The 12313-nt window shown below is 42.3% G+C and overlaps 1 protein-coding gene across 1 annotated transcript in view; it reads right to left on the bottom strand.

Annotated features, from left to right (window-relative positions):
• Positions 1-12313, bottom strand: part of AKAP13 (A-kinase anchoring protein 13) — a 234237-nt gene that overhangs the window by 119952 nt on the left and 101972 nt on the right. The window contains exon 6 of the mRNA XM_018567558.1: positions 4734-4917. Coding sequence (XP_018423060.1) covers positions 4734-4917 — 184 coding nt within the window. The remainder of the gene's footprint in view (positions 1-4733; positions 4918-12313) is intronic.

Raw genomic sequence — 12313 nt, 5'->3', positions numbered from 1 at the left:
TAATGCCGAGTTCTGTGCAACGACCTAACACTACCCTTGCCAGGTGAGACCTGCAGTTCTTCACTCAGCAATGCTCTGCTTTGTGTGAGAGTAGCAGACCTCTCTACAGTAGTCTGACACACCCATTGTGGTCTCAGACCTACAACTCTCCAATCAGGACCAATTGCTGCAGAGAACAAGCACTGCTGATTGGAGAGCTGTAAGTCTGATACAACAGGGGAACGTGTCAGCCCACTACAGAGAAGTCCGCTGCTCTCACTTACTTGAATCTTGGTCTGCTTTGTGTATCTCTCCCAGATCTGTGCAATAATCCAGTGTTAAACTTCCTTGGTGCATGAGCTTTCTGTAATAAAGACCAGTCACTGCTGCTCTCATTGAGACTGGTCTTGTATCCACCCTCTCCTGTAGTTTTCTGCAAGCAGATTGTAGTTAATGGATCACCTGGGTCCCTCCCACAGTTCTGCTTCCTACACATACTATGTGCAGCACAGTGAGGATGTCAATGCTACTTTGACAAGGTAATATAAGGGTTTAGAGCCCACAAAGTAGGATTTATATATTATGGCCATTAAGGAATATAAAAAAGCATACATTTGGAGTTCAGAAAAAAAAATAGCATTTACTAATTTGCTGCACCCATATTTCATTTATACAGTAAAAGCTTGGACTATACCTTCAACTTCAGGGCAGGGACTGATGTGAATGTGAAACTATGTAAAAGCGCTGTGTAAATTGTCGGCGCTATATAAATATCTGTAATAAACTGTGCTTTAAAAAAAATTAAGTCTGACTTCTACTCTGGCTACTAAAAACAACCTGTAGCAAAGGTGTTGGATTGCTGTGAAATATTTTTTTCCAATCAAAAGGTGGTGGAAAACTTCCAAACTTGATAAAAGTGACACATGCATAGCCAGCATTAGACACACACTATTGTTTTACGAATGGCTTAGCTATTTCTACACACTGACAAATTAAACGCTCACACCCTGTAATACATAACACCGTGTGCAATTTGAGACTAATTATACAGATGGAATTTCCAAATTTAAATGTAACAAAGTGTGGCTGTTCTAACAGTAGGGGTTGGTGTGCAGGTGTGAGGGGAAAAGAGAATGGAAGTCAATTGCGGTGGCGAGAGCAGGAGAGGAGGTGGATGGCATGAAGGTGAAGTGTGCTCAATATATCCATAGAGCAATCCTCTAACAATCCACCCGGCCAGTGGAGGGTGGGGGTAGTGGTGGGTAAAATGGTAATGTGAGCTGCCAGGCCAAGGATTGTGTCTGCATGAGCCACATTTTTTTATTAGCCAGGGGGGTAAGGAGGCAGTGCGAGCTGATGGAGACAGAAATTAAAAGGCCAAGTCCCATTGCAACAGGAAATCTACTGCTGCAAGGACTGCTCTGAATGGGATTCCCGCTGGTAATGGCTGTTGTGTCTGTTTGGGATAAGCAAAATTGCTGTTTGAAAGTGGCCTTAGTGTATAAAATCAATCATAAGGTGATTCTAAACCTCAGCTTTAAGAATTTTGCTAAAACATGTACAAAGCACATACTGCCTACCATTGGACACCACGCCACACCACCACCATACCTACCACAATGGACAGCAAAACCTGACCTGAAAAAAACCACATATCCCCTTTTAAAGAGATCCCACCACAAAGCTCATAATGCAACTATGTTGTCATGTATAAAAAGCATGTAATTTATTAAACAAACAAAACAATGTACCATATTAAAACCTGTAAAATGTATGTATTCAACATTCATTACACTCAGCTAGCCATTTGTAGTATGGACCCCTCGAATGTCCGAATCAAATAGAGATCCGACTGTATAACATATATAGGTAGAAAAAAGTATCTCCACAGACTCCCATGTATGAAAAAAATCGATCACACAAATCCTCTCTGACAGGATCAAGTCTGTGTGTAATATGAGCCAACAGACTCACGATATCTGGGTTTTCAGAACGCCAGGGTACAACCCGCGTCACATCTCCGCGAGTGTGAACCATTTGTAAGTTGAATAATTACCGGTAAGCCATGGATAAAATACATCAACGGACCCCGACCTTGTCAACGGAGTTACGGATCCCAGCAAAGATAGTCCAAGCGAGTCCCGAGTAGCATGTACGGCCGTACAGATGGCTGAGAGTATAAGTATACTTATATAACACTATCAACGCTGATGGTTCATCCAGTGACTCCAGGGAAATATCAATGTCAAAGTATTGGTAAGCATCCGTGATATAAATCATGATAGAGTCGCTCATGAGTATAGGATAAATTCGGGTATAGGAGATGTCCATGAGCCGTGGTGGCTTCACACCCTTACATAGCATGTCCAGCACCCTACCATTGGACACCCCCTGCAACCCTAACTCTCAACCTCCCCGTCTTCCAGCGCCCCTGACACTGAGCCCAACAATGAGAATCTCAGCACCTCTACCGCTTAATGCCCCTACACCTTTGACTATGAACTTCCCTGCCATCCAGCACCATTGACACTGCATAGCAATACCCCAATCACACTGCAGCATTCTGCCAGCCAACACACCTCCCATACCCCCAGAAACTGCATAGTTCACCATTGCTCCCTCTGTCCCTTCTAACCTTGTTACTGCTTCTCCCTTGCCTTTTCAGGGACATGTAAAGAGGAAAGGCTGAGCTTGGAGTTTCTGGGCTCCTGGTGTGTCTGGGTGAAATGACAGCTATGCACTTGGCAACTATGCCTCTATGGTTAGGCATACAGTCCTTCAGACTCAGCAGGCTCTGTGTACATTGTGTGTGTTCCCAGTGTAAGGGGGTGCACACTACCAGGTTGAGAGAAAGAGAGAAGTCAAACACTGGGATGTTATTATAAACTTTCCCACTGCCTCCATTACTATGGAACCATTCCAATGCAACATCCAGGTTTATTCTTTATTTTTTTACTTTCAAGGTAAAGGTTTTACTTGAAATACAACACCACACTATATCACTCATTTTACCTAAACTATTAAACCTTTTAAATTATTTTGGATTTGCAATCTCTATATCAGGCTGGAATTAAGGGGGAAACTAAAATCCATTTTAATTTCAACAGTCTTCTTTTACAATAAATATAGGATGTGGTTTACCCAGATGCCATTTTCACATGATAAATATTATAAAATCAGATACCTAAAGCCACTCTACAGCCTACAGCAACATAAGTCACTAAAGAAGCGACACATCCATGAAAAACCAAACATTTTTTAAAATTTATTAACTTGTGGGTCATGAGGAATGTGTTGGAATACCATGACATTTTTTCACAATGTTCCATGAGTAAACATTAAAAAGAATGTGTGTAATCAGCATTGTGCTGCTGCTGTCACTGACCTACGTAGCCCGGGTAGCTTAAAGTGCTCTGTATTTCGCTGGACTATTTAAATAAAACCTGACTTGATAGAAGCTGAGTAGCTTCTTGAAGCCAATGCCAGAAATTGCACAGCCCCAGCCCAGGCCTGGATAGAAGAGACACTGAAGAGAAAGTACACTATATTGCCAAAAGTATTGGGACGCCTGCCTTTATAAGCACATGAACTTTAATGGCATCCCAGTCTCAGTCCATAGGATCAATATAGAGTCGGCCCACCCTTTGCAGCTATAACACCTGCAACTTTTCTGGGAAGGCGTCCACAAGGTTTAGGAGTGTGTCTATGGGAATGTTTGACCATTCTTCCAGAAGCGCATTTGTGAGGTCAGGTACTGATGATGGACGAGAAGGCCTGGCTCACAGTCTCTGCTCTAACTCATCCCAAAGGTGTTCTATCGGGTTGAGGTCAGGACTCTGTGCAGGCCAGTCAAGTTCCCCCACCCCAAACCCCCTCATCCATGTCTTTATGGACCTTGCTTTGTGCACTGGTGCGCAGTCATGTTGGAACAGGAAGGGGCCATCCCCAAACTGTTCCCACAAAGTTGGGAGCATGAAATTGTCCAAAATGTCTTGGTATGCTGATGCCTTAAGAGTTCCCTTGGAAGCTTGGATGCAGCTGCTCGGCCATGGAAACCCATTCCATGAAGCTCTCTATGCACTGTTGTTGTGCCAATCTGAAGACCACACGAACTTTGGAGTTCTGTAGCTATTGACTCTGCAGACAGTTGGCGACTTCTGCGCACTGTGCACTTCAGCATGCGCTGATCCTGCTCTGTCATTTTACGTGGCCTACCACTTTGTGGCTGAGTTGCTGTTGTTCCCATTTGCTTCCACTTTGTTAAAACACCACTTATACAACAGTTGACCGTGGAATATTTAGTAGCAAGGACATTTCACGAGTGGACTTATTGCACAAGTGGCAACCTATCACGGTACCACACTTGAATTCACTGAGCTCCTGAGAGCGACCCATTCATTCACAGAATGTTTGTAGAAGCGTCTGCATGCCGAGGTGCTTGATTCTATACACCTGTGGCCATGGGGGTGATTGGAACACCTGAATCCAATGATTTGGAGGGGTATCTCAATACTTTTGGCAATATAGTGTATATTCAGTCATGGGAATAAGGATTGTTGGCTATACACTATAAAAGGCTCTGCTTGACTTATATCAGATTTTATTGCAAGCAAATCTGATTTTTCCAAAACGGATTATTTGGATACATCAAAATAATTACTTGTAGATTAAAATATGATTTTGATTTGCGCATACATTACCATTGCTAAATTTAATATGCATGATCACAAAAACAAGGCAAAGTAGATACGTACTCTGAGAATAGGTGAACTAGCTCCCTGGAGCCTCTTTCAGAGGCCAGTCTTGCAGGTGTTGCACCGTTGTTGTTGGAAATAGTCAAAGCTGTTCTCCCTCCAGGTTGATCCAGAAGAAATTTGGACAAATGGCAAAGGCCCAGCCTTGCAGCAAAGTGCATCAACGTCTCCTGCTTCTGGCCATCTAAAAGAGAACACAAATTAATATCTTATCACATGCTTCTTGTGCAACATTTATGAGGATATTAGCTATAAAAAAGGAAAGGAGACCATCTTCTTGTTCCAGTCATTGTGGATTATCTCAACAAAAGCTAGAATCTGATTGCACTGCTTGCAAAGGTTGGCTCGTCTATGGCCACCCTTAAAAGAGGAACTTTACACATATCCATGAAAAGGACAACAAATACACCTTTAGAAATATTTAGCAATGCCAATCTATAAACAGATACTTTTATATAACTACAGGGTTTTTATTCTTTGCAGACTTTTTTTTTTTTCATTTTCCTCCCCATTCTTCTCACGGAGGCCATTGTTACGAACGGCAGACAAATCCATCACACTTTACTTCCTGAAAAATCTGGCACATGTGACTAGAAAATGTGAACAAGCACATCATCTCAGGAGAGGCAAAATCATTTCCCTGAGATCTCATGAGATTACAGATGATATTTACCAGCAATCCACTGCTGATGTAACCTTCCCAGGATGCAAGCCTTGGGAACATTACATCACTAATGCCGAATAGGACCAGGAAGTACTAAAAGAAAAGTATGTTTAACTAATGAATGTAAGATTTTTCACATCAGCATGCAGCACTGCATGCTGATGTCATTTTTAGTGAAAGGGGTAAAGGTCCGCTTTAAAATTAGTAGAGCTGCAACAACTAATCGATAATGAGAATCTTTGGCAATGATTCTCATCGATTTGTTGACGGTGCTCTGCTCCTCTGTACCTTTTTCATCTGACCACAGAAAATCTGCAGATAATATATAGGTGTATGTCCAGCTTTACACAGATAACTTTTCAAAGCCAGGAACTGAACCTTAAACTGGTGACAGTTGCCAATAGAGAAGGCAGAATAAAGATTATGCATTGTAAATGTAATATGCGTTTGCTAACAAGTATTGTTGGGCTGTATACCAAATGACAGTCACCCCCTAGTACTGCAAACAAAACGCCTGTCTGTACTTTATGCAACCAAAGCGCTACTTAACAATACAGTTGACAGTCCAGAATGATTTACTTTTCTAAATGTGCGACTTAAAAATCTCATGCTTCCAGTTTATTGGAAATATGCTTTCATGGCCAGAGGTGAATTTTAATGAGAATGGGTTAAACTATTCAGAAGACCTTTCATAAAATAGGAAATAGAGGAGATAACTGTATAACCTGGTGCTTTGTGACAACAAAGAAAGAAATATGTTTTACAACGTTCCTTCCTTTTGGATCACCTGTGTATTTTGACAGGAAGCCAGTTCTATAGCTGTTCTCCACTTAACAGCTGGCTGGATAGAATGAGTCATAAGGCCACATTCCACATCCACAGCATTACAAAGAACTACAGAGTGAGAGTGTACATTACAAAAGGACCAGAGACGCTAAAACACAAGCTGGCTTACATCAAAAAATTCAAAACCACCAGTCTCTAACAAAGTGTCTTGTGCCTCCCCCCTTCTACCCCATTCCTACTGAAGCATGCCATGTTCCCATCTGCAATCTGATTCACTCCTGATCTAACTCCTCCCCTCCTCTTCCCCTTTCTGTAGGGGTCCTCCAAAGCTGTGTCCTTGGACCCCTTCTCTTCTCCATCTACACTTCCTCCCTTGATCAGTCAATAACCTCACATGGTTTTCCAAAACCATCTCTATGCCGATGACACTCAAATATATCTTTCTACTCCACAACTCACCCCCTCAGTGTCCTTGTGTGTCACTAATCTACTAACCGACATATCAGTCTGGATGTCACAACACTTCTTAAAACGCAACCTTTCACAAACTGAGCTCAAGATATTTCCTCCCGCCCGTGCACCTTCCCCAAACTTTTTCATGCCAAGGTCCTAGGTGTCATCCTTGACTCGAACCTCACCTTTCTTCCTCACATCCAATCACTATCCAAATCCTGCCGCCTTCACCTTCGTAACATCTGCAAAATATGCCCCTTCCTCATCAATGAAACCGCAAAATTACTCAGCTACTCACTTGTTATCTCTCGTCTTGACTATTGCAACTCCCTCCTCATTGGCCGACCTCTACACAGGCCATACCCCCTTCAGTCATGAATGCTGCTGCTGGACTCATTCACCTAACCAACCACTCAGTGTCTGCAGCCCCCCTCTGCCGACCCCTGCACTGGCTTTAAATAGCCCAAAGGTTAAAATTTAAAATATTAATAACGACTTACAAAGCCATCCACAACTCTGGCCTCGGCTATATCTCAAACCTTGTCTCAAAGTATCACCCTAACCGTCCCCTCCGCTCTTCCAAAGACCTCCTGTTTTCCAGCTCCCTCATCAACTCCTCCCATGCTCGCCTCCAGCACTTCACTAGAGGCTCTACCATCCTCTGGAACTCTCTACCCCAACATGTCCAACTATATCCCACTCTGACTGCCTTTAGGCGATCCCTTAAGACTCATCTCTTCAGGGAAGCCTATCCCACCTCAACCATCATGTTCTTAAACAATTCATCCCCACAAAGCTACCTCCTCACGTATCACTTGCCCCTCCCTTTTTATTTGTAAGCCCTCACAGGCAGGGCCCTCCTTGCCATCTTGTCTTGATTTGTAAAACGATTGTAATGTCTTCCTTATATTGTAAAGCGATGCGCAAACTGTTGGCGCTATATAAATCCTGTATCATAATAATAATAATAATAAGTATAGGCATCTATTAGGCATAGAAGAACATATACCCAACGCAGCCATTTATAGACCATTTCGGAAATAATTGAATGCATGTAGGTCAGGACCCCCAAGCAAAAACACACAAAAGAGTGGGATTTCCCCTTCACATTAGAATACCCTTAAAGTAACATTAAAGCATACAATTTTTTCCCTCCCCAAAAGTTAATGTCAGCACTTACCTTAAATGATGTCTCTTAATCCGATCCTCTTCTTCTTTCCAGTCGTTTTCAGATGTCCCTCCAGCGCCGCTGCGAGTCTCCGATCCAGTGCTGACTCCGCTGTCCTTGCTGGCACTTCCTGTCCCACGGTGTCTGCATGTGGGTGCACCCCATCCATACACTTACCTGCTGTCTCTCCTCGTTTCCCGGACGAAAATCTGAACTGCGCATGCTTGCTAGCAGTAGATATATGAAAAAAAACCTGAGGGTTTAATAACCCTTTAACAACATAGTCCCCCTCTATCACATCAGGAGCCTCCTTCACATCAGAGGCATGGCTGTGTGAAAATGTCGGGCCACCGCCTGAGGAAGCCGGAAGACACCTTGGTTGAGAAAGGCTGCCCTACACAATGTAAATGTGCAGAATGATCTTTCCCAAGATCTGAAGTTTGTAAGCAGCTTTACAGATAGACACACAATCAGAAAAACTACAGGGAGGATAACAAAAATTGCAGGGCAAATAAAATGTTTTCTAGAAGTCCTTTGTGTCAGAAGTGCTGAGAACGCGAATGATAAAAATGTTACCTTTAAACCTGGGAAGGCTGTTAACATGTAAAAAACCTAATCTTTTTAAACCAGGCATTCAGAAGAACTTGTTGCCTGTGCTAACCTGGCATTAAAAGTACCGGGGGTCGTTGTGAGTGTTGTCGTGTCTGCACATGCCTTCACCACCAATTATGCTATGTTGATGTGGAGGAGTAGCAACGCAAGTCCTAATTATTTTATTTTCGATTATACTAAATGTATACGACTGTTCGAGGCATGGAAACCCCATAAACAGTGTTTTTCTTTTTTGAGAAAGCTACAGTTTTTCTATAACACTGCAGCAATAAAAAAAGAAAGAGGTATTAAAAGCTTTAAGCAGTAAGGTGCTACTATGCACAGCATTATAACACATTTGCTGACTTAACTGCCAAAGCGAGCCCTCCAATGATTCACTCCTCCCTTGCTGATGCTTCCATTCACTCCTCCCTTGCTGAGGTTTTCTTCTGTTTTATGACTCTTCCGTAACTTGATTAGCCTGGACCCACTGTCGTAAAAGGAGTTACTTCATCTCCGCATGACAGGTATATCCCTGGAGCTACATATGCATGGCCCAGCGTACGGGGGGAAAAAATTCTAACAGACATAAGTTGGGTATCCACGTGTATTTTTTTTACATTTATTTTTTACCCCATGGGCTGAATATAAAAAAAAAAAAGGAGAGCAGATTCCTCCATCAGCGCATATGAGCATTGATGGACGAATTCTCCGCTATTTGTATTCTGGCCACTGTCACAATATCTGACTAGAGCTAGCAGCTGATTGGCTGTCACATCTGTTGGCCAAGAATTTTTCAACCTCCTCCTTTGATCAGCTGATCGAGGGATGCCGGGCGGAAGGGTTCCAACAGTGGCACCCACTGTGCAAAATATGTACTGTGTGTAAACACAGTATTTTTTTTGCCACAGAAAGCCTGCCAGTCGGCTATTTTATTTTTCCCTTTACTTCCACTTTAAAGCCCATTTCCACCTTTGCAGAGGTATTTTTTCAAAACATATGCCAGCATTGTACATCGCGTGTACATGAAGCAGGTATATGCAGCTGATACATATGAACGCAGAAATAGTGCTTGCAGCATTTTTGCAGATAGCACTGGACCAGAATGCAGGCACCAATGTGCCACACGTTCAGGTGATTGCACTGCAGGGGGGCGTGGCTGCGGTGCCATTGACTTCAATGCACCACCACGCCCCCTCCCACCCCTGAACGCAGGCTTTCGGTCCAGAAAACGACCGGTCTGGACGGCAAGACTTTGAGGTGTGACCAGCCCTCAGGCCTAATAAAACCTTCATTAAAAAAATGACGAAAACCTCCAATTTGAGCCATGAAAATGTGCGCACATATACATAATCACTGCGCCTCTTCATTACCACAATAAATGCTAATTACTTACAAAAGGTGGAAAAAGTCCAAAGTGCAGGCACCACGATGTGTCCAAACATTTTTATTTCATTTATTTTATGTGTGGCACTTTAAGTTACCAGTTTTCTTGTAAACGCCACCTAGTGAAGTTCCTTAAGAATTATGACATACATGGGATTTAAGTTGGCCATATAATGAATGTGAAGAAATGCTTGATTTCCTCTACCACACTAAACAGCGTGGATAGGGGGAATCCCAGCTGGACAACTTGAACTGTATTCCGTCAGTGGCGGATGTGCAAAAAATATCACCTGAACAGCCAATCGGTTGTAGGGCTGCAGCTAACGATTATTTTCATAATCGGTTACCCAATTATTTTTGCAACTAATCGATTGGTTGTATAAAGAATTCTCTTTAATCGATGATGAGAATAGTTGCCAACTATTCTCATAATCTATTATTATCGATGTAGTAGATTCGTTGTTGCAGCTCTAATCAGTTGCAGTCACTGTTCAGCCAAGACTTTTCAGACAGGCTCCTTCAGCAAATGTCAACTGAAAAATGGACCTCTGCTGAACCCGCAACAGGGGGAAGAAGGGGGAGTTTGGGGTGCCAATGGGCAACACACAGCTCGAATTTTGGCAGAGTCAGCAGGCCTTGGCCAAAATTCAGGCAGTGTATGGCCAGGTTTACCACCTTTACTTTGCATGAAAAACTATGCAAAACACAGAGTTGATGCTCTAAATGTCACTTTGATATATCTGAAATGACCTCCCCGGTAGCATGTCACATGACAACATGCAGAGCCTGTGCAAACAAATCTAGAAGGAACTCCCGCAGGAAGGCGCCGTGCCTCGAACATACAGCGGAGAAGATGTTCCATTTGTTCCTTGTGCTGTTTCTGAATATAGTATAAATACAGACTGCCACACGTTGCTACATTGCTTGTTTTAAATGTCCTTGTCTGTCTAACGCTACATGATGTGCAGCAGCACCACACATGTGAAGTTCAAGGAGATTATAAAGAAGGAACCGCGAGATGTTTAGACAGCTGAGATGGTGTAAACGCACTCTGAGCATCTGGCGACAGAACCACCCGCTGGATTTCAGTTTACTGCAAGTCACTGAAACCATATGAAACAAAATGAATTACCGTATTCTGCTCACTAGGCTGGCTCTGTGTATTTGGAAAAAAAAAAAAAAAGAATTTACAAATGAATGCAAAAACATACATGGTCTGTATATAAAATAACTCCTCCTCCAAGACTTGATGACCAGACTAAAACTTAACTCTTCAGGAAAAACTATTACCGACAGTTACAGATCTGTAAACGGAAGCGATAGAAAGCTTTCTTGTGCATGCCTTCTTATGTACAGCACCACAACACAATAAACCTATTATCTTTACTTCATGTCCTAGTTAGAGTTTAAATGGCATGCATTACAGTGGTAATAAAAGAAAAAAACATTGCTTCCAACAAATCCCCTTAGGGAGACATAACCGCAAAGAATAAACCAATTTGTATATCCCACAGCCATAATTCTAACCCAAACCCTCAAATGATCACAGTTTATCTATTTCTTTACTGCAAATTGTTAATTATATCTAGTGTATGCTAACACATGCAGAAAGATGCACGCTTCCCGTTATCTGCATCCTGCTAAACTTCTCATATGTGTATATACAATCTAACACTTTTGAACAACTTACTGCTTCGTTGGATGACATGTCTCTTGGATTTAGGTCCCATTCACCTTTGCAAATGAGGCCAGATCACATAAGTCTCATGAATTCCTCCCAGATCTAAAGGCGACGGGAGGCGCTGTGCAATACAATGACAGCTGCCACCGTCCACAGGTGGTCGCAGGCCGTTCGCATGTAATCAGGCTACGATTACCTACAGACTACTGCACTTGGACGCATACTGATCGCAAGTGTAACTGGCACAGGACTCACTCTTGATAGATAGAATATACATAGCTCCTTCATTGGTTAAGGTAATGAGTACCCAATGAGCCTCCGAGTAACTCTGTATACTGCAAATGTTTTTGGGGGGTTTGTCCTTAGATATTGTATTTGCGCAGGCAGAGTTTATTTGTTACAATATCTTTACATAGACCTTCACCATGGCATCTACGTATTTATAACCATTTGCTCCGACTACATTTAAGCAATCAATATATTATTTTCATCGGATGGGGCCACTTTATAGCTTTTAACATTTACTCTAGGGTATTTATATACTGAAAATCGTTTAAATTGTTGTTTTGTTGTTATAATAAATATTGTGGTCTTTATATGTTTATATTAGGGATGCACTGATAGTAGGCATGTTCAGATACCAAGTACCGTACTGGGTACAAGTACATGTACAGATACTTTTCCAGCTCCAAGACTAGAGAAAAATTCAAAAGTTAGGAGGCAGCTGTCATTTGTAAGGAGCACACGGAGCTCCTGGGATTTGAGCATCCCTGTTTTAATGTATGATTTTTTTAAATAAATATATATTAGGGATGCACCGATACCATTTTTGGAAGTACAAGTACTGATAC

Source organism: Nanorana parkeri, unplaced genomic scaffold (assembly GCF_000935625.1).
Source record: "Nanorana parkeri isolate BGI_ZX_2015 unplaced genomic scaffold, ASM93562v1 scaffold1062, whole genome shotgun sequence".
Taxonomy (NCBI): Eukaryota; Metazoa; Chordata; class Amphibia; order Anura; family Dicroglossidae; genus Nanorana; species Nanorana parkeri.
Note: the sequence above shows the minus strand (reverse complement) of the source record. Positions and strands in the feature narration are given on the sequence as shown.